At 42.2% G+C, this 22,637-nt stretch overlaps 2 protein-coding genes across 4 annotated transcripts in view; one reads left to right on the top strand and one right to left on the bottom strand.

The window, feature by feature from the left end:
* The window catches only part of LOC124120959 (protein ABHD18-like), a 30,492-nt gene extending 23,389 nt beyond the window's left edge, over positions 1–7,103 (bottom strand). Inside the window, exons 1-4 of the mRNA XM_046483889.2 lie at positions 6,886–7,103; positions 5,546–5,706; positions 4,314–4,398; positions 1,498–1,598 (exon numbers count right to left, since the gene is read on the bottom strand). Coding sequence (XP_046339845.2) covers positions 1,498–1,598; positions 4,314–4,398; positions 5,546–5,631 — 272 coding nt within the window. The 5' untranslated portion in view covers positions 5,632–5,706; positions 6,886–7,103. The remainder of the gene's footprint in view (positions 1–1,497; positions 1,599–4,313; positions 4,399–5,545; positions 5,707–6,885) is intronic.
* Positions 7,104–7,155: 52 nt separating this feature from the next.
* LOC124120960 (probable bifunctional dTTP/UTP pyrophosphatase/methyltransferase protein) lies at positions 7,156–21,421 on the top strand. 3 transcript variants are annotated; one of them, XM_048384689.1, is made up of 7 exons: positions 7,156–7,298; positions 8,114–8,251; positions 10,255–10,358; positions 11,005–11,069; positions 16,245–16,374; positions 19,873–19,991; positions 20,362–21,421. In XM_048384689.1, exons 1-7 carry the CDS (start codon positions 7,170–7,172, stop codon positions 20,391–20,393), a joined length of 717 nt encoding a protein of 238 aa, XP_048240646.1. In that variant the 5' UTR covers positions 7,156–7,169; the 3' UTR covers positions 20,394–21,421. The 3 variants fall into 3 exon arrangements, with proteins under 3 accessions (XP_048240646.1, XP_048240645.1, XP_046339846.1); XM_048384688.1 differs by having other exon boundaries at positions 20,066–21,421; XM_046483890.2 differs by having other exon boundaries at positions 19,873–21,421.
* The last annotated feature ends 1,216 nt before the right edge of the window (positions 21,422–22,637 follow it).

Raw genomic sequence — 22,637 nt, 5'->3', positions numbered from 1 at the left:
GGGATCTCCATATCCCCATCCCTAACAGACGGAATAAATCCGATTAGCCCCCAACAAGTATTCATCCATCGTCATTCCCCATACACGTGACGCTGCTGTTACATCTGCATATGTTCAAACTGTTGACACTGTATAATACTCACGCAGTTCTTTGATGAGTTAAATGTCAATGTATTGTATGTCTCATGGTCGTGGCTATGTAGGATATTTACTATAATGAATTTGAAGAGATGTGTCAGGGATAGAAACTAACAGTTTTAGTCCACTAGTCCTTATAATGATAGCATATAGCAAAACCCTTAAAAATGGCATATTTCTACTAGTCCTTATGATACCTTTACTATTGGGCTGTTTGGCAAGGACTACAGGACTAGTGCCAATTTCTAACGCTGTGTGTGTACTTAGACCTTTAATCAACAGAAGCCTGTACAAGTCTTGAAGATAAGTCCTTTTTCAGGAAGTGTGAAAACAATGGAAGGATAACTCTTTATGTAACATTTTTTACCTAGAATATGGATTGAGAGAGGCGTCCGAAAACTATTGCCTCGTAGGCGCGTGACACAAATGTTTACATGTGTTTATACATCAATGTTAGGTGATTCACATGAAGATTCTTCACCTTCAGGGAGTGTGTTGAGGGGGTATTTTGTAATTGAAATAGACACAGAAACACAGCCATACCAGACTTTGGGATGCACAATGCTTGTTAGGATCAAATCTCTTTGCAACATTGAGATGATAGGCTTAAGAAGGAACACCTCCCTTACCAACAATTAAACATTCCTGCATCATTTCATCTTGTGAGTCTTACTGTCAACTTCAAAAAGAGTTGATGACAAATCAATGTTAATCTAAAAAAACAAGCATGAAATACTCATATCCCCCACCACTATGACATGTCTGGTGGTGTGCCAGGCAAGAAATAGTGTACGGTGTTCAAGATCTGCTCAAGAAACGAGCACTACTGCCATTTTCATTTTAAGTCATGGAAACTTGAAAATGAACATTTTTAAAAAATCCAAAAACTATCAAAAGGCACCAGTTCACCACGAGACCTATCTATGTGCCACGTTTGGTTAAAATATCTCTCATGGTTTTTGTGTACTCCCGGAAATGAAACGTGAGGGATGGATAGAAGGACAGACGGACAGCACCCATTCATATATCCCCCTTCCACTTAATGGTGGGGGATAATAAAATATTTGTCTATCATTCATCTTGTAAGTGAGTGAGTATGGTTTTACGCCATTTTTAGCAATATTGCAGCAATATCACGGAAGGGGACACCAGAAATGGGCTTCACACACTATGCCCATGTCGGGAATCGAACCCGGGTCTTCAGCGTGATGAGAGAACGCTTTAAACACTAGGCTACCCAACCTCCCCCATTCATCTTGTGAGTATGGTCTAACTGTAAACTTCAACAAGGATCGATGACATATCAATCATAAAAAAATGAACCAGCCAACATAAGCTCCACCTGTACACTGTACCTACTTGGCTTTCTCCGATTCCACCGGCATGATCCCTGGCAGGAACTTGGTGAAGGGAGACTGGAAGTAGCCCTCCATCACGCGGCAGTCGTTCTGCACCTCGTCCTGCCAACATACAGCCACACCTTCTCACTACTCAAAGGCAGTTCACTGACAAAACAACATGGCTATGGTTCATGTAACTAGCGTTGGGACATGCTGCTCTAAATGGAAAAATCCTTATCATTGATTCATCACAAACTGACTTGCTTGACAGTTATCAAATTTATTCAATAATCCTTCTTTTTTTTGTCATTTTGAAATTTTGTATCTCCCCATTAGCCTGCTTGAACCAATATCAACCTGCCTTTAAAACAATTATTAAATTCCCATTTACAATTATGAAAAATAGTCTGCGCTACACTTTTATTGTAAGGACATTTAAAGAGGGGAAGTAACATTATGTGTCAATCCCCAAGGTATTCTGTGATTGCAGAATATTTTGCAGAAATGCCCACTCTATGCAGAAATATACCTACTTTGCAGAAAATCACATCTTGTATAGAACTCTTGCAGAATTTTGCATTTATCTGCCTCAGAATTTGAGAAAGACACTGAAGATTTTATCATGTGAGTCCAAAGCTGGTTTTCAACAGGCAAAGAGATAAGTCATTGAATGGAGTTAGAAGAGGCCTTTTGTAAACAGATCTTAATTTCATTTTGAAGTGAAGCTGACTTTCATATTATTGCTTACCGAAAGTGCATGTCTGTATGTTTACACAAGTGACCTCTAGATTCACTTCAATAAGCTATTCTGGCCATGGATAAGTATATCATAAATATGACTGCCACAAGTCAAACAGATGCAAAACAACTAAATTTATGAAAGCTAAGCTTAAATGCTTGCAGAATTGTGTGCAGAATTATCAAAATTTGGATGCAGAATTTACAAAATTGACTGTGAATTAATAAAAACATTTTGGCCACGTAATACAGCAGTGACTGGCCTATTGCCAGTTTCCATCTTTTAAGCACCCTTCTTTTTGCACATCTGAAGCTTGGGTCAAAGTCCAGTTTCCACCCTGTACCAAACTAGGCTGGATACTTCTGGGCTCGATCGTTGCGCCACCAGTGGTTATTATGAAAAGATTTGTATAATATCTTTCAGCCAAAACATAATGCCACAATTCCAGCCTAGTTTGGCAAGGGTGGAAAGGGTTTAATAGTCAGTTAACTCCCTTGCCTTGGGAAGATGAGTGAGTAATGATCACTGGCTAACACCTCATCACCAATCTTGCAGTTAATCGCTGTGCTGAAGCCAAGATACAGATACCTCAACCGCAAGCATCCTCATGCAGTAACGATAACAGTTCAGGGCAAACTATACTTTATTACACAACAAATCAGGGTCCAGTGAACTTTATTTCTTAAAAAGTAATTTAGTTGTGTCAGCCAGTAGTGTTCTGAATATCTCGAGGGCCAATGCGAACACTCTTTCTATTTTCTGCCAAAATCTTACTGTATGAGAGGTTGCTGAAAAGTTTTGAGCCTAACTATGATGGACTGTGTTGATGGAGTAAGTTGCTGCTATTTTCAACATAATCCCCTCCGAGGCACACCACTTCTGCCAACGATGCCGGCATGTCTGGATCCCACTGGTGCAGAAGGCTTCCTATGGTGCAAAACTTTCTCCACAGCAGCAATCCTGTCATCATAGTGCTTTCCATTGAATTTCCAGACAGGGTTTTTCAAACTTTGGGGAGCGGTTCAACAGTCAGGCCTTGAAGCCATGACAACAACAAACTTGTGCACAGATGCCTAGCCCTGGTGGAACATCACCCAGAAAACCGAAGCCATCACCTGTCAACTGAAGCCATCACCTGTCAACTGAAGGAACCAAAACCAAATCACCTCGGTCTGCTTCAAATTCTCTCAAGATGAACATTTCTGATCAGGAATAAGAAGCTTTGGACCCCACCAAGCTGAAAGCATTGTCATACCCAGTTCATTCCTAGAATGGTCTCAACTCTCTTGTGAGTGATGCCAACTGTATTGGCTACGTGATCTTTGTTGAGTTGTCAATCATGCATGATTATATCATGAATTTATCAGCATTATCTTTAGGGGTTTCCCTAATCTTGGATCATCTTTGAGGCTCTCTCTTCCATTCTTGAACTTCACTTCACACCTCTTAAATAGTGGCAAAGGAAGGAGAATCATCCCCTCAAGTTGACACCCTGTTTGCATGGAGGGCTGTTGGGAGATAGCCCTTTCAGGTGGAGATACTTGAAGTTGTTTGTTTGTTGTTTAACACCTATTCCACTTATATGACAGCACTCCGTAAATAATCGAGTCATTGATATCATGAGCATTGATCCACGCAATTGGGATATGATGACATGCAACAACCAAGTCTGCAAGTCTGACCACCTGATTGTGTTAGTTGCCTCTTAGGACGAGCACTGGTTGCTGAAGACCTATTCTAACCCTGATCTTCATGGGTTGGGATACTTGATGACTGTATGGTAGCCAATTTTGCCCATTTTCATCAATAGAGAAAGTCCTAGACCTGTACGTTGCTGCCTGGTTGTGTTTTTGGTTTGCAAGCATGGAAAGTATTCTACTTAATACATGCAAACTGTTGAGGGTGTACTTACATCCTTTGTAGTCATCATAGTATTAAAGACTCAGAACTTTCCAGCCACCACTTGTAATTCTGCACACAAGGGATAACTAATTCTGCAAGGAAGTATTAACATCCTCTGCAATTGTGGATCAGATCCTTACAATCACAGAACCCTACCATTAATACTGAGACTGTTGGAATTCAGCAATACCAACCTTAGTAATATGAACTGGGTAGTCGTTTGGCACAAGGTGCTTGCATGTTTCCCGATTTGATATGATTTTTCTGAACTCAAACAATCTGAAAAATAAATTCAAACAATTTACTAACATTTAAGATGAACATTTCTTGTTGTCAAAGGAACAGACTTTATTAACGTAACTAAATACTTGATATGTCGGAATTTATGTTTATCACTGTTTATATTAATATAACATATTCAACAATACTTCATTAGCCATTGATTGCTTACATATTTCATATCAAATAGCTGTAAGCAAGGACAGCAGGGATAGACATTGTTTTCTTCAACATTTTAGTAATTTCACATTAGTTTGTTTGTTTGTTGTTTTACGCCGCACTCAGCAATATCCTAGCTATATGACGACGGTCTGTAAATAATTGAGTCTGGACCAGACAATCCAGTGATTGACATCATGAGCATCGCAATTGGGATCGATGACATGCATCAACCAAGTCAGCGAGCCAGACCACCCAATCCCATTAGTCGCCTCTTACGACAAGCATGGTCGCCTTGTAAGGCATGCATGGGTTACTGAGTATCTATTCTACCCCGGATCTTTACGGGTCTATTTCACTTTAAACACTTGTCCATGACTGGTTTGATATGGCCAATCATGTTGACCCTGCTGTCATCAATTTCCTACCTTTGCTATTTGTAAACATGGTAGAGTATGGTTACACTGAAAAAATTCAATTGACCAAAACATACTTAAACATGAACATGAAAACTCACAAATCATCTGACAAACTGACCAAATCATCACTGAAATTCAATCCTGCAGTTATTCATGAATTTAACTTATCACAGCACAAATATGCCAAAAACCAGAGAAAGGTTCGTTTGTCCTTCAATCGATGTCGCATCCAGCTTTATTCCAGCAATACCACAGTGGCCTGTAAATAATTGAAACTGGACAAGACAATCCAGTGATCGATATTGGGAGCAATGATCCACATCGTCGGGGTACGAGTCTGACCACCTGATCCATTTGGTCACTTCTTACAGCTAGCAGAGGTTGCTTGGGCCAATTTGGACCCAGGGTCCAAAGGAAGCTGATTTTGTTGCATGTTTAGTAATAGAATATTTATCGTCCTCATTGATTGCCAATTACTTGCCAATCAACCTCAAATGGCCGATGGGACCCTTGAGCCTTGGACAGGCAAGAGGGGCTTAGTACATTGTCTGACATTGATTTCAACAAACCTTTTGAGATTTTCCGGTTTCCCCCAACCTTTTGTGAAGAACTTGGTGAGGAGGAGACGTCGATACATATAGTCAAACTTGCTCATGATTGTTCCTGTTTTCTCTTCTTGATGTCAGTGAAGGCGATTACTCAGACTGACACCAGAAGTGATGAATTAAACCTGAAAGACAGATTCTTTCTTATACTTCACAAGTAGGAGTAGTGCACTTTACTGGGCCCACTTTTTCAGATCCACTTAGTGCTGGGGGGGCTCGAACGCGCTTGGCTAATGAATGCATGAATTAAAAAAGCTGATGCTCTACCACTGGACCAAGAGCGCTAACACATGTAATCAGTGCTTGTTTAACGAGTCATTAGCACCCCATTAACAAGCATGCGTAATTCAGTAAACAATGAATTGTGCATGCGTGTGATGTCACGGTCCGCTCTCCCATTCACCTTTTCTTGAAACCACACCCGCCATTGTTTATGTCAACATGACCGACCAATCGGATTAACCGGATTTACACTTGAAAAGGTAAGAATTTATGGCTAACCCTTGTCCAAAGCAAGCTGACCCTAAGGACCAAAAAGGGTGTTGGATGGTAAAGACGTGTAAGTTTCCCTAAGACCAAAAACGGGTGTTGGATGGTAAAGACATGTAAGTTTCCCTAAGACCTAAAATGGGTGTTGGATTGTGAAGCAAGAGTCACCGGAGTGTGAGGCACGGTAACGGTATAGCTAGACGGCGGTGGCACTATAGCACGGTAATTGAGTGGATGGTAGAGCTTGGACTGTGCCCGGTAAACTGCATTGTTGCCTCACAAGTTACAGAGTTAGCAAATGTCTTGGCTTACGTTGAAAAGTCAACACAACATGTAACATATTTGTGTTATCATTGATCAGGTGGGTAAATATATTCCAGTATATCAACACACGATAAGGATTACATGTTAATGTTCTAAACGTCAATGTACATAATTTCATTTTTAATTTGTGGCTGACTGCCTGGATATCGTGGACAATAATTGAGAATAAGTGTAAAATGAAAAAAAGGGGGCGGGAAAGTTCATTCTTCGCCAACAATTCTTTCACAAAATGCAGGTGTTACATAAAAAAATTATAAAAAATACCAACATAAACGAAGCTGTTTCGAAATACTAAGTAAGGGAGGTCATGACCGATATATGTGTCACTGTAACAGTTCGTCTGTCAGACGTGATAGCCAGCTGACAACACATTAAAATCCAAGTCATCGGAAAACATTTCATAAATATAGGAATTGAACCATATATGTTCTTTGTAAGTGCATGTGCATTATGAGCTGGGACAATGCCCATATTTTTATCAGTACAGTTACCGCAAGTGATAGGTCACAAGTTACAACGAACTTGACCAACCGCCATTTTGTAAAGAAGAGCAGACGTCTCGTTTTTTCACGTCAGTTGGCACTTCATGTGGACTGTTCTGGGTCAATGCAACGACCCCTAACAATCTCGAATACATGAAATATTAAACAGATTTGAAGTACAAATATCAACTCTTGTAACATTAACACTCTACAAGGTATACAACTTAGAAAATCATTAACCGGAAGTGAACATCACATGATACCAAACGAGAACTGAAATTAACGGAAGTTGCATGTGCTCCCTGTCGGCTGCTAGAAGTGGCAGCGTCACGATGTTACAACCGATTATGCACGTTTTGAACGTTCAAAGAATTATTCTCGCATCAGGATCCCCTCGGAGGATGCAAATCTTACAGAATATTGTAACATATAGTCATGTCAATGAAGCGTACTTTCATGAGCGACGAAAGATATTTGTCCTTTTGGTCACGATTTCAGAGGAATCTATTATTTCCAGTTTGTTTGTATCGGTCTATCTATTTAACAACAACAAAGTCATAGCCAAGCTAATTTGGAGAAAACAGCACAATGATTGACATAAATGAACTATTTTCCAAACAAGCATATACGTTCGAAACATAGGCAGCTGTAAACAGTAATTTTGGGGCTAGTTTTACTAGCCTAATACTGATTTCTAAAGTGGCTATGTTTTATGCTATTTATCTTCATTATAGTTATTAACAATACTTTATAATCATAATCTATTATGATTGATATGGTAGATCTTTGGTATGGAGCTGTATATGGTAGATGACTGATACGTCTCCCTGCTGCTGATAATAGTGATAATGGCAAACCTCAGAGAGAATCAGCACCACAATATATAGTTTACAAACATGTCACAATACCCTATGACATAATTTGTGAAAATTTGTTGCAAAACACAGGTGAAACAATGCCTTGTGACGTCAGCCTTTCAGTAGAGTTGCTGAGGTCATCAAGTGTGTATTAGCTCCTCTCAGTGACAAATTTTCATAGAAACTGATTGCTTGTCTTAGTGACAACTGACCTATGGCAGAGATCGTCCTCATGAGTTGTGCTGCTGTATTCTAAAGGTCCTCAGATAATAATATCCTATACTGGCTGATTAAGGTGTATATTCTTGGGGCAGAAATCTATATTCTATGAATTTTACAATTTCTATTGCATAAATAGAACTTCTACATTTCTTTTTCAGGGGTTACAATTTGAAGCTGTACCCTCAACGTTCGAAGAGAATCTGGATAAAAGTTTATTTCCACACCCAAGTGATTATGTCAAAGAGAATGCAAGACTTAAAGCATTGGAGGTTGCAAACAAGTTGGCTGGTGATCAGGTGAAGATTTAGAATAAGCAGTTGAATATGACAAAAAAGTACAGCAGTACATCATAACGGTATTGGTGAACAACTTACGATCTTGTTGAAATTTCACACGTTTTTAAACATATGTATAGTTAGGATCTTTAAATCCCTTCAACATATCCCTTCAAATACATGTGAGGTGGTGGGGTAGCTTGTTGGTTAAAGTGTTCGCACATCAAGCTGAAAGCCCAGGTATGAATCCCACATGGGTACAAAGTTATTATTGTTGGTCTGGTTATTATCATTATTTACCACAGGTATCCAGGAACTAGTATCTGTTCACATGCGGTTTTATTTGTTCCCTGACCAGTTGACCTGTTTGCATTCCATTTATCATTCTTACAACCTGGGCCCGATTCCTCAAAGCAATCGTAGCGCTAAGGTGATCGTAAGTCCAAAGCTTTAACATAGACTTACGATCACTGTAGCGCTAAGATCGCTTTGAGGAACGAGGCCCTGGTCACTAGCAAGATATGATCTCAGCACCTGATGGTTTTGACTGCTTGCTCACTCTTCCCGACATGGGTACAATGTGTGAAGTCCATTTCCAGTTTCCTCCACCATGATATTGCTGGAATATTGCTAAAAAGTGGCATTAAACCATGCTCCCGGCCATGGAAGCTGTGCCAATTTACACTTATCAGAGGGGTACACAATGTATGTGATCTATACACATGGAAATTAGTTAAGCAACACCCGTATATTCTCAGACCGGGCAACTTTAATGAACTAGTTAACCCGAACAACTGCTTCAAGATGCCTCCTCATTCTTTGGATCAATCTCTGGATTTGACTCTGAGAAATTCTGTCCCATTTCTCATGCAAAGCAGCAGTCAATTCATTGAGTGTATGGACAGGTGGGTCTCTTTGTCGAACACGACGGCCTAAAATGGAACAGAATTCCTCAGAATCAAATCCAGAGATTGATCCAACCAATGAGGAGGCGTCTTGAAGCAGTTGTTCGGGTTCAGGGAGGTTACACAAGATACTGATTGAAAGTCAATATTTCGACTTGCAGGACATTAGTCTTCAATTCCGTGAACCAGAAGTGTGCATGGTACTGACAGTTAAGTCTGTGCAACAAAAGTGACATTCGTAATGTTTTGGATGAAATTAAGTGATTTTCCAAATTCTCCAAAAAAAACCAAATTATTTCATGGTAATCTTGGCTATGTTCCTCCTCAACCCTTTCTTTTCACTAAATAATTTATTTGCTATGGAAATCTTTTACACATTTCATGCACCAGGTCCATAAAGTTGCTCAATCTGAGAATATACGGGTGTTGCTTAACTAATTTCCATGTGTATAGACTTCCAGTTGTCGGACTTTCATTTTGTGGAAGCCTCAGTGTGGGTTAGATTGCTGACCTTGTGTACTGGCGATTAGGTGCCTTACTGTGGATGTCTGGTGTTCGAATTCCGGATGGGACTTAACCCCCCAAAAGTATTGGAATCTGTAATTTACTCAGAAAGTGTTTTCCCAAATATAACATGTGTCTTGAACGAATTGATCATAGCGCCACCCACTGCCAAAAGAAAGATATGTATAGACATAGTGTGTGAAGTATTAATACACTGTAAGAGCGACCTGTTAAGATCGGGGATAGAATAGGTCTTCAGCAACCCATGCTTGCCGAAAAAGGCGACTATGCTGGTCGTAAGAGGCGACTAACGGAATCTGGTGGTCAGACACGCTGACTTGGTTGATGCATGTCATCGATCCCAATTGCGTGGATCGATGCTCATGATAGTACTGGATTGTCTGGTCCAGACTCGATTATTTACAGACCGCCGTAATATGGCTGGAATATTGCTGAGTGCGGCGTTAAACAACAAACCAACCAACCTGAAGTGGTCACCTGTCCATACACTGTCTACTCTGCAGCCATTTTGTCCACATGACCCCTGATGTGTTTGCCTTATAATACAAATAGTCGTTAAAGTTTGTTATTAATTTCTGTGGTGTCTTTCTACAGATTGTTCCAGACCTGGTGATTGGGGCTGACACCGTTGTTGCCATGGACAACACAATCTATGAAAAGCCGAAAAGTCGAGATGATGCCATCAACATGTTAACTGGGTAGTGTGTTGAGAGTGAACTTTCTTAATCTGTCTGACTGGGATGACAAGCAACGAAAATGAAATGCAAAACAGATTGAAAAAAATCAGTTTGCATCTTAAATGTAATTTTTTAGCGGCCTTCCAATTACAGCCTTCCAATTAATAAATCCAAAAATCCAATTAAGGCTAAAAAAAATAGTAGTCTTGGTTCTCGGGCACCGCCAGCATCATCATAAAGTCTGCCGCACGTTTCATTTTTATTTCCATTTAAAAAAAAAAATGAAAAAAATCCTAATGCTGAAAAAAAAAAATGCACTCCAATATAGCACACAGTTACTTCACTTTACATGCTCACTGCTTTACTGCACATCTCGTGTTATGGTCATGGCGGCAATAGGAGTTAGTATGCTTGTTTATGTAGGGAGGCTCTTTCTCAGGTTGATGGTACATTACTTCTTTTTTTGTTATTTGCTTACATACTAGTTTGTACAAGCCACCTAAAAACACACACCCAGCCCGCATTTTATTTTCAAAAGTCATTGTCGGAGAAACAATTCTTTTATTCTTTTAAGCCTAATGTAACTTTCTGTTCGATAACTTGTTTTTGTATTGCTTTGCAAAGTGTTTGACCATACAAAAGTCTGTGTTGTTATTCCTTGTGTCAGGTTCAGTGGGCGAAGTCACACGGTCTACACTGGAATTGCTCTCGTTTCACCTTTACAGTCTTCAGGTAAAGTGGACTTATCACAGGGTATGAAACTCCCAAAAATTTCAGCCAGACCACAGGACTGGCTAGCTGAAATACTTGCCAGCCCTGACCAAAACCTGCCTGCCCACTATAATCATATGTTTCTTAGGATAAGCTAATGGGGTTTCTTTTTGGTTACATTTTATCATTCATCTTTACATGTGAATTAATGCTTATCATCGGGAAATATTTTGAATATTTTCAAATATGAAATATAACCCGACCGTCGGGCAGGGGGATTTGAAAATCTGGCAGCCCGAGTTGAAATCAACCCGTCTCGGATGGTCGGGCAGGCAGGTATTTCGAACACTGCTTATCAGTACTGCTGTGTACTCAGGGAGAGGTAGGACTAAGTTTACCAGGGTTGGCAGAACAGTTCCAGCCTAACAATGATGGACTGCAGTGATGGAGTTGGTTGCAAATTGGTATTTACCATAATCCCCTCCAAGGCCCACACATGGCTGCCAATCTATGCTGGAGTACATGGATCCCACTGGAGTAGAAGGATTCGTCCTCGGGGTGTAAAAAGTCCACAGCAGAAATGATGTCATCATTTGCATAACACATTTCACACAGGTCTTTCTTCAAGTTTGGGAGACTGCCTCCGTGGTCTAGTGGTAGAGCGTCCGCACGGAGAGCGGAAGTTCGGGGGTTCGATCCCTGGCCGCGTCATACCAAAAAACGTTAAAAGATGGTACTTGTTAACCTGTTAAACTGCGGCATGGTATCTCAGTGAACTAGCATTATAAATCAGCATCAGTCTGGACTAGTACAAGCAGCCAAACAAACACACACACGTACATGCACGTCGCTATATAAGTGCAATAATCTTGGACGTGACGTTAAACCCAATTTCACCTCACTTCAAGTTGGGGAAGAGGCAGAGATATGATGGTGCCAAATATGGTTCATACAGAGAATGCTCACTGAGTTCAAAGCCTCACTCATGCATTGCAGCCATTGGAGATAACAGACTTGTTCACAGGTACATTGTCCTAGTGGGTCTTTCACGATGTTTAGCCTTGATATTCTCACACAGTTGCCTCAGCAGTTTAACATAATATTGGTCATTGATGATCTGACCTTACAGGAGGCACTCCACCAGTAGGATTTGTTGTGGGCAGTTGCAGGGTTTCCCGATCTTGGATTATCTTTGCGGTTCTTGCTTTCCCACATGAGTTTTTCTCCCAACCTCTTAACAGTATCTTATCAGGAGTATCATTGACATTATGTCGGCATGGTTTGTTTTGTTTGTTTAATGCTGCACTCAGCAATATTCCAGCTAGATGACGGTGGTCTGTAAATAATCAATTCTAGACCAGACATCTAGTGATTGATATCATTAACATTAGGGCTGGGACGGGTAACCCGGGTACTCGGGTCGGGTGGGTCCTGAGTAGAACCCGGGTACCCACAGTACTACCTGGACCCATGGTTAGTCACGTGATATATTGCTTAATGACAAAAACTCACTATGGTTCAGTGGTTTCACTACAAGTCGCTAATGTTCTCTTTTTTTCTGACGATGCACTCATTCCTTTTGACTTGTATATGTTTGAGTAAAGATAAAGCTTCAGTCAATTTCATTGTACGCATGATGTGATCGTTTCATAAGAGACCATATATCAATTATATGGTCTCTGGTTTCATACATGTATCTTAACAGTTTTTGCCAGGGCTAAGGTTAAACTATTCCCAATTAGACGTGTTCCCAACTCTTGAGACCTACAGTGGGTACCCGGGTAGGGTCGGGTAATCGGGGGTCGGGTAGTAAATTTAGACTCGTCCCAGCCCTAATTAACATCGATCTATGGTATTGGGACATGCATCAATCAAGTCAGCAAGCCTGACCACCTGATCCCGTTGGTCACCTCTTACGACAAGCATAGTCACCTCTTCCAGCAAGCATAGTCACCGCTTACAGCAAGCATAGTCACCTCTTCCAGCAAGCATAGTCACCTCTTACAGCAAGCATAGTCACCTCTTACAGCAAGCATAGTCACCTCTTACAGCAAGCATAGTCACCTCTTACGACAAGCATAGTCACCTCTTACAGCAAGCATAGTCACCTCTTACAGAAAGCATAGTCACCTCTTACAGCAAGCATAGTCACCTCTTCCAGCAAGCATAGTCACCTCTTACGATAAGCATAGTCACCTCTTACAGCAAGCATAGTCACCTCTTCCAGCAAGCATAGTCACCTCTTCCAGCAAGCATAGTAACCTCTTCCAGCAAGCATAGTCACCTCTTACAGCAAGCATATAGTCACCTCTTCCAGCAAGCATAGTCACCTCTTACAGCAAGCATATAGTCACCTCTTCCAGCAAGCATAGTAACCTCTTCCAGCAAGTATAGTCACCTCTTACAGCAAGCATATAGTCACCTCTTCCAGCAAGCATAGTCACCTCTTACAGCAAGCATGGGTTGCTGAAGACCTTGATGCCTGGTTTTGTAGCTGGATCAAGTGCAGCCTGTAAGCATGGCAAGTATTACACTTGATGCATGCACACTGGGAATTGTACAGTATACATTCTTTGTAATTAGGCTGAGAACTTTTAGGCCACCAGCATCATTAATTTTTTGACCTACGTTGTCTGTAGTTTACCAGGCTGTGTTTCTATCAGTGTTGTATCAATGAGGGGACAGGTCTCCCATTGACCTGAAGCAGAGAAGGGACACAATTAGTTGTGCAGAGTTGCATCCCCTTGTCCAAATGTTCTGCAGCTAGCCTTAGATATTCCAACATCGTCAGGCACTCTCCAGCGCAGTGGTGACTCAGCATAATGTTCTGCAGCTAGCCTTAGATATTCCAACATCGTCAGGCACTCTCCAGCGCAGTGGTGACTCGGCATAATGTTCTGCAGCTAGCCTTAGATATTCCAACATTGTCAGGCACTCTCCAGCGCAGTGGTGACTCGGCATAATGTTCTGCAGCTAGCCTTAGATATTCCAACATCGTCAGGCACTCTCCAGCGCAGTGGTGACTCGGCATAATGTTCTGCAGCTAGCCTCAGATATTCCAACATCGTCAGGCACTCTCCAGCGCAGTGGTGACTCGGCATAATGTTCTGCAGCTAGCCTTAGATATTCCAACATTGTCAGGCACTCTCCAGCGCAGTGGTGACTCGGCATAATGTTCTGCAGCTAGCCTTAGATATTCCAACATCGTCAGGCACTCTCCAGCGCAGTGGTGACTCGGCATAATGTTCTGCAGCTAGCCTTAGATATTCCAACATCGTCAGGCACTCTCCAGCGCAGTGGTGACTCGGCATAATGTTCTGCAGCTAGCCTTAGATATTCCAACATCGTCAGGCACTCTCCAGCGCAGTGGTGACTCGGCATAATGTTCTGCAGCTAGCCTTAGATATTCCAACATCGTCAGGCACTCTCCAGCGCAGTGGTGACTCGGCATAATGTTCTGCAGCTAGCCTTAGATATTCCAACATTGTCAGGCACTCTCCAGCGCAGTGGTGACTTGGCATAATGTTCTGCAGCTAGCCTTAGATATTCCAACATCGTCAGGCACTCTCCAGCGCAGTGGTGACTCGGCATAATGTTCTGCAGCTAGCCTTAGATATTCCAACATCGTCAGGCACTCTCCAGCGCAGTGGTGACTCGGCATAATGTTCTGCAGCTAGCCTTAGATATTCCAACATCGTCAGGCACTCTCCAGCGCAGTGGTGACTCGGCATAATGTTCTGCAGCTAGCCTTAGATATTCCAACATCGTCAGGCACTCTCCAGCGCAGTGGTGACTCGGCATAATGTTCTGCAGCTAGCCTCAGATATTCCAACATCGTCAGGCACTCTCCAGCGCAGTGGTGACTCGGCATAATGTTCTGCAGCTAGCCTTAGATATTCCAACATTGTCAGGCACTCTCCAGCGCAGTGGTGACTCGGCATAATGTTCTGCAGCTAGCCTTAGATATTCCAACATCGTCAGGCACTCTCCAGCGCAGTGGTGACTCGGCATAATGTTCTGCAGCTAGCCTTAGATATTCCAACATCGTCAGGCACTCTCCAGCGCAGTGGTGACTCGGCATAATGTTCTGCAGCTAGCCTTAGATATTCCAACATCGTCAGGCACTCTCCAGCGCAGTGGTGACTCGGCATAATGTTCTGCAGCTAGCCTTAGATATTCCAACATCGTCAGGCACTCTCCAGCGCAGTGGTGACTCGGCATAATGTTCTGCAGCTAGCCTTAGATATTCCAACATTGTCAGGCACTCTCCAGCGCAGTGGTGACTTGGCATAATGTTCTGCAGCTAGCCTTAGATATTCCAACATCGTCAGGCACTCTCCAGCGCAGTGGTGACTCGGCATAATGTTCTGCAGCTAGCCTTAGATATTCCAACATCGTCAGGCACTCTCCAGCGCAGTGGTGACTCGGCATAATGTTCTGCAGCTAGCCTTAGATATTCCAACATCGTCAGGCACTCTCCAGCGCAGTGGTGACTCGGCATAATGTTTGCCTCATGAAAGGTGATAATCAAGGTTCAAAGTTCTTCAACGTGAGGCTGCAATAAATTAATCTATTCTCTGTCCTTAAGGAATTTAGAATATTCAGTCTGTGAATGTTTCATAATTCAGCCGGGGCGGTCAGGTAGCCTAGTGGTTAAAGCGTTCGCTCGTCACGCCGAAGACCCGGCGTAAAACCAAACTCACTCACTCACTCATAATTCAGCCATTGTTTGCAGCTTTTTTAATTCCACATTCCTTGACCCCCGAAACATTTGACCTGGGACTAGCATGTGCTTTTGCCATGGATGCATAATCCAAATTCTTTTTAGACCAACCTGTGATGATCCGGGTAAGAATAGGTCTTCAGCAGCCCATGTTTGCCGTAAATGGTGAGTATGTTTTTTGTAAGAGGCGACTAACGGGATTGGGTGGTCAGGCTCGCTGACTTGGTTGATGCATCCCAATTGCGTAGATCGATGCTCATGAAGTCAATCACTGGATTGTCTGGTTCAGACTCTTTTATTTACAGATTGCCGTCATATACCTGGAATATTGATGAGTGCTGCATTAAGCAACAAACAAACAAACAAATCTCTTTAGACCATTGATAGTTCATTTGTCAAGCTGATGCTGATGTGATGTTAAGTACAGCCCTCTTCAGATGAAGAGCTCGAGAAAGTTGTTTGTTTTGTTCCAGTAATTACAAGTGGCGAAGTAACGGAGGATGGCAAGTTCCGACTGAACCTATTCCATGAAGCCACCGATGTGATGATGACCGACCTGACCGAGGAGGTTGTCAAGATGTACATCGACACCGGAGAACCAATGTGAGTTGACATGTCAGCCAGTGTTACCACAACAAACAGAATGTTGCTAAGCCAGAATTTTCTAGAGTAACCAACAAAAGTAACAAAAGGGTAAACATAAGAATAGTTCTGTTTAGTGGTAGTTCTCAGAAAATAACCATAAACTGGTGGATTGTCAACCTGGTAGCTCCTGACCATTAGGTGTGCAACTTTTCAAAACTTACAGTCCGACAGCATAATAACCTATCTCAGACTGTTGGGCAGGTTGGTATTTTAAACACTGTGTCAGCCATATTAATACTTAACTATTACTATTACTTTACTATTGTGGAACTTGATTTGTTGACAACTCCTCTGTGGTCTAGTGGTAGAGCGTCTGCCCAGAGAGCAGAAGGTCCGGGGTTCGATCCCCGGCCGTGTCATACCAAAAGATGTTAAAAGATGGTACTTGTTATTACTCTGTCTGGCGCTTGGCATTAAGGGTGTAAAACAAGGACTGGTCGGCTCGCTCGGAGTCAGTATACTGTGTCTGAGTGGTATATTCATGTTAAACTGCGGCATAGTGTCTCAGCGGGCTTGCACTATAAATCAGCATTAGTCCGGACTAGTACAAGCAACCACACACATGTGCATGCACATCGCTATTTTAGTGCAATAATCTTGGACGCAACGTTAAACCACATTACACCTCACCTGATTTGTTACAGTTCTTTCAGCCCTTAGTTCAACCAATAAATTGGTAAATGTAGTTTTCAAGTAAATTGATGCCCCTATTTATTGCAGTAATCTTCAGGGTCAATAGATCAATAACAGTAGTGGGCAGGGCCGACTTTGTCCTGTCGGCAAGCGTCATGCCTGTGTAGTTCTTCATCAAATTGTTGGTTATCCAACATAAACAAATAAGGAAGAGGATTATGGATGTCAACTTCTTTAGGAACACAACGTTTTGGAGTATATGCTTACTCCTTCATCAGGTGAATGGATGCTATGAGGCAGAGAGCATAGTGGAAACTTAACAAGGGAAGCCAACACTTTACAGTAATTAGCACTGATAGTTAACTATTGACCTGAAGCACAGAGCTATCTGCGCTAGTTATTGCGAAGTGTTGCTGAACACCTAAATATTTATAAGTAGGAACAATTTCTGTAATGTCAGTGCCAAACCGAAACTTTTCATATCTTCGAAGACGCCCACTACGTCTAAAGACAATAACTTTACTTTTTCTTATATTAATAGACAATTTCCATTTATGACAATAAATCTTCATTTTTCGAGATGTCTTTGCAACCCCACGACTGTACTGTTGAATAAGACTGTTGGATTCTGATCAATTGTTTGGATTAATTTTATATTTAAGCGGTCTTCATTTAAGTTGTAAAGGGAAGTAACTTTTATGTTGTTGTTGGTATCGCTATGTGCAAGAGACTGTGCTGTGAGCGGAGGACCGTGGAGGTTATAAAACGGTAATTATGCAATTAAATACAAAACTTCAGTAACCGAGAAGTAAGACATTATTAAAGTGGCCGTTTATTTTCATATTTGCGTCTAAATATTAGTATATTCATAGACGTTTCTGCATTATTTTGCAGTCAATCAAGCCGACAGCGCTACCTTAGTATTTCGTGGCAACGGCACCCTTCAACTAGAACAAGAAACTGTTAGAATATGAAACTAAGAATTAGAATAAATGATGAAGTTGAAGAATGATTTGACGTCCTCAATTCTTGAAACCCACAAAGACCATATCATCTGCAAAGATTAGAATAAAAAGTTAAATCATTCCTAATTGGATATCACGTTGCCCATTTGAAATAAGAAAATCAACAATATCATTTACAAAGAATGAAAACAGAAAGGGAGATAACTCACATCCCTGTCGTACACCTGGCTGGCAAGGGGAAAAGTCTGTGTAGCCACCATTGACAAATATAGAAGATTTAACATTTCCATACATATTTTTAAGTATTCTAAATATTTTAGCATTGACATTACCTATTCAAAGTTTGTAAAATAAACCTGTCCTACACACTGAATCGAACGCTGACTTAAGATCTTTGAACGCACAATAGAATCTACTTTTATGTAACAATAGGTATTTTTCAATCAAAGCATTGATAACTTACACATTATCAGATGTTCTAAATCCTTTTCTAAACCCAGCCTGCTCAAGTACTTAAAAACTAACTTGATTGCCCAATCGTTTAAATGTTTACACATTATCTTAGCAAATATTTTCCCTGAACACTCAAGTAAAGAGATGGGTCTATAATCAGAAGAGTTGTTGCTACTGCCTTTTTTGTATAGAGGTATAATTACACCTAGTAACCAGGCTTTAGGATAAACACCAGTATTTAAAATGAGATTAAATAGTGAAAGAAACATTTCAATACATTGGGAGGGGCATTTAAAAAAAATTCTATCGGTATTCCATTATAACCAGGGTATTTACTTTATTTCATATCGTTTATAGCATCAACTATTTCACTGTGAGTTATGTCTATATCAAGTTCACTATTTATATCAATATTATCTTCAATAGTAGTGTCAGACAAGGGAAGTTATTGTTAAACACAATCTTTAAATGATTTACAAAGTCAGATGGTTTTATGTTATCAAAACAAAGGGTTTTTCCTCTCAATAATTTCCAAAAGTCCGCATATTTAGTTTTTAATGCTGTTTTTAAACTGTCACAATATGTATCAAAAGCGTGTTTTGACTTCTGGTTGTACTACTAGTCGTCGTACTAGTTGCTTCGCTTTGCAGAATTTGACGTTTGTGATGTTTTCTTACAGTCTCTCTCTCTTTATCTCTCTCTTTGTCTGTAAGATAAAGATATAAGTGAGGAATAGTGTCTCAATCATTGTTGATGTGAATCATAACTTATGATGCTTTTTCAAATATTATTGTTGGAATTATCCAGAGGTCCAGCAGGATGAGTGAGTGAGTGAGTAGGTTTTACGCCGCTTTTAGCAATATTCCAGCAATATCACGGCGGGGGACACCAGAAATGGGCTTCACACATTGTACCCATGTCGGGAATCCAATCCGGGTCTCCGGCGTGACGAGCGAACGCTTTAACCACTTGGCTACCCGACCGCCCCCCTGCAGGATGAAATAAAATTCTAAATTTATCCGAAAGTAGACGAGTTAACTCAGACATGCAAGACTTTCCATTAATACATATGACTCATCTTCTGTACAGGGCCTGCATGTAATAAACTACACCAGGCTGTAATGTTATTTGATTAAATATCTGGCAGTATAGGCCTGGTTTTATATGGTGCTGCGGTTCCATCTGCTGAGTTGCATCCCTTGGTAGTGCCAGGATCTGCTAATCATGGGTTTGAATCCCAGATTAGCTCTTATCCCTGGTCTGTCGGCATCAAACTGTGATCGTGGAAGTCTGTCTTGACCTGCCATTTTAACCCATGTTATGCTGACATGCCATGACACTAAAATATGGTTGACAGGGGCCTCACCACACCTTGTTCAGTCCTCTATGGAATATGTATTTTCAGGGACAAGGCCGGAGGGTATGGGATCCAGGCTATTGGAGGAACATTGGTGAAGGGCATCAGGGGAGACTACTTCAATGTCATGGGCTTCCCCCTCCACAGCTTCTCCCGGACTCTCGCAAGTCTCTACCAGTCTCAACACTCACAGACATGACACTGGGCTTCCCCCTCCACAGCTTCTCCCGGACTCTCACAAGTCTCTACCAGTCTCAACACTCACAGACATGACACTGGGCTTCCCCCTCCACAGCTTCTCCCGGACTCTCACAAGTCTCTACCAGTCTCAACACTCACAGACATGACACTGGGCTTCCCCCTCCACAGCTTTTCCCGGACTCTCACAAGTCTCTACCAGTCTCAACACTCACAGACATGACACTGGGCTTCCCCCTCCACAGCTTCTCCCGGACTCTCGCAAGTCTCTATCAGTCTCAACACTCACAGACATGACACTGGGCTTCCCCCTCCACAGCTTCTCCCGGACTCTCGCAAGTCTCTACCAGTCTCAACACTCACAGACATGACACTGGGCTTCCCCCTCCACAGCTTCTCCCGGACTCTCACAAGTCTCTACCAGTCTCAACACTCACAGACATGACACTGGGCTTCCCCCTCCACAGCTTTTCCCGGACTCTCACAAGTCTCTACCAGTCTCAACACTCACAGACATGACACTGGGCTTCCCCCTCCACAGCTTCTCCCGGACTCTCGCAAGTCTCTATCAGTCTCAACACTCACAGACATGACACTGAACTTCCCCCTCCACAGCTTCTCCCGGACTCTCGCAAGTCTCTACCAGTCTCAACACTCACAGACATGACACTGGGCTTCCCCCTCCACAGCTTCTCCCGGACTCTCGCAAGTCTCTACCAGTCTCAACACTCACAGACATTACACTGGGCTTCCCCCTCCACAGCTTCTCCCGGACTCTCGCAAGTCTCTACCAGTCTCAACACTCACAGACATGACACTGGGCTTCCCCCTCCACAGCTTCTCCCGGACTCTCGCAAGTCTCTACCAGTCTCAACACTCACAGACATGACAGTGGAGGATTATGGGCTTCCCCCACCACAGCTTCTCTTGGACTCTCGCAAGTCTCTACCAGTCTCAACACTCACAGACATGACTGTGGAGGATTATGGGCGTTAACAATCATTTCATGTACACTACTAGGGGTGAAGTGACACTGACGTGACAGATCTTGAACTGACACAAGTGTTTATCCAGGACATTATGGGAGGAATATGCATTACCCCCAAATGAAGAAGTTTTAAGCACAAGTTTGGATAAATGATCATTTATAAAAAATTACTACCAAATGTGATCAGAGAGTCAAGCTGAGACAGTTTGTGAATGTGGAAACTATGTATCATTGTATAGGGATGTGCCATTTTATAATGAACAAACATTCGAGGTTTGCTTGTAACGCATACATGCACACACACCAAGGCACACACACATTTTACTCTGAGTCAGTCACACACACACACACACACACACACACACACACACACACACACACACACACACACACACACACACACACACACACACACACACACACACACACACACACTCACTCACTCACACACACACACACACACACACACACACACACACACTTGTCTCTGAGTCACACACACACATATTTGTCTCTGAGTCACACACACACATATTTGTCTCTGAGTCACACACACCCACATTTGTCTCTGAGTCACACACACATATTTGTCTCTGAGTCACACACACACATATTTGTCTCTGAGTCAGTCACACACACACACACATTTGTCACACACACACATATTTGTCTCTGAGTCACACACACACACACACTTATCTCTGAATCAGTCACACACACACACACACATTTGTCTCTGAGTCACACACACACACACTTGTCTCTGAATCAGTCAGAACCATACATAGTTTTAGAGGAGGTGCTTTGCTCTGTTTACAAGCGTGCAAGATTCAAGTGGATTGTATGATTTTACACACTGTACACATGTCTTTACTTATTAAATGTTGGTATATCACTTACTGTACCAGTAAATAAAGTGTTTTCCTGCACAGGTTGTTTGTATGTTCATTGTGTGTATAGATGTAAGTATATCTGGGATGTCTGATGCTGGAAATGATGGATTGACCATGAGCGATGTGACTCAGCCTGAGTGTCCATTCTGTTGACCACACTACCTACTGGGCCACCTCTCTGACAAGCTGTTGGGTGGATTGACCATGAGCGATTTGACTCAGCCTGAGTGTCCATTCTGTTGACCACACTGACTACTGGGCCACCTCTCTGACAAGCTGTTGGGTGGATTGACCATGAGCGATGTGACTCTGCCTGAGTGTCCATTCTGTTGACCACACTACCTACTGGGCCACCTCACTGACAAGCTGTTGGGTGGATTGACCATGAGCGATGTGACTCTGCCTGAGTGTCCATTCTGTTGACCACACTACCTACTGGGCCACCTCACTGACAAGCTGTTGGGTGGATTGACCATGAGCGATGTGACTCTGCCTGAGTGTCCATTCTGTTGACCACACTACCTACTGGGCCATCTCACTGCCAAGGTTTTGGGTGGATTGACCATGAGCGATGTGACTCAGCCTGAGTGTCCATTCTGTTGACCACACTACCTACTGGGCCACCTCACTGACAAGCTGTTGGGTGGATTGACCATGAGCGATGTGACTCTGCCTGAGTGTCCATTCTGTTGACCACACTACCTACTGGGCCACCTCACTGACAAGCTGTTGGG

Source organism: Haliotis rufescens, unplaced genomic scaffold, assembly GCF_023055435.1.
Source record: "Haliotis rufescens isolate VD_foot unplaced genomic scaffold, xgHalRufe1.0.p SCAF_50, whole genome shotgun sequence".
Classification (NCBI taxonomy): Eukaryota; Metazoa; Mollusca; class Gastropoda; order Lepetellida; family Haliotidae; genus Haliotis; species Haliotis rufescens.
Note: the sequence above shows the minus strand (reverse complement) of the source record. Positions and strands in the feature narration are given on the sequence as shown.

Excerpts from the sequence above, each read along its gene's own strand:
- LOC124120960 (XM_048384689.1), top strand. The coding sequence starts at position 7,170 with ATGTGCTCCCTGTCGGCTGCTAGAAGTGGCAGCGTCACGATGTTACAA. Across the intron at positions 7,299-8,113 it reads TGCAAATCTTACAGAATATT|GGGTTACAATTTGAAGCTGT; the intron begins GTAACATATAGT and ends TTTCTTTTTCAG. Across the intron at positions 16,375-19,872 it reads ATCGACACCGGAGAACCAAT|GGACAAGGCCGGAGGGTATG; the intron begins GTGAGTTGACAT and ends ATGTATTTTCAG.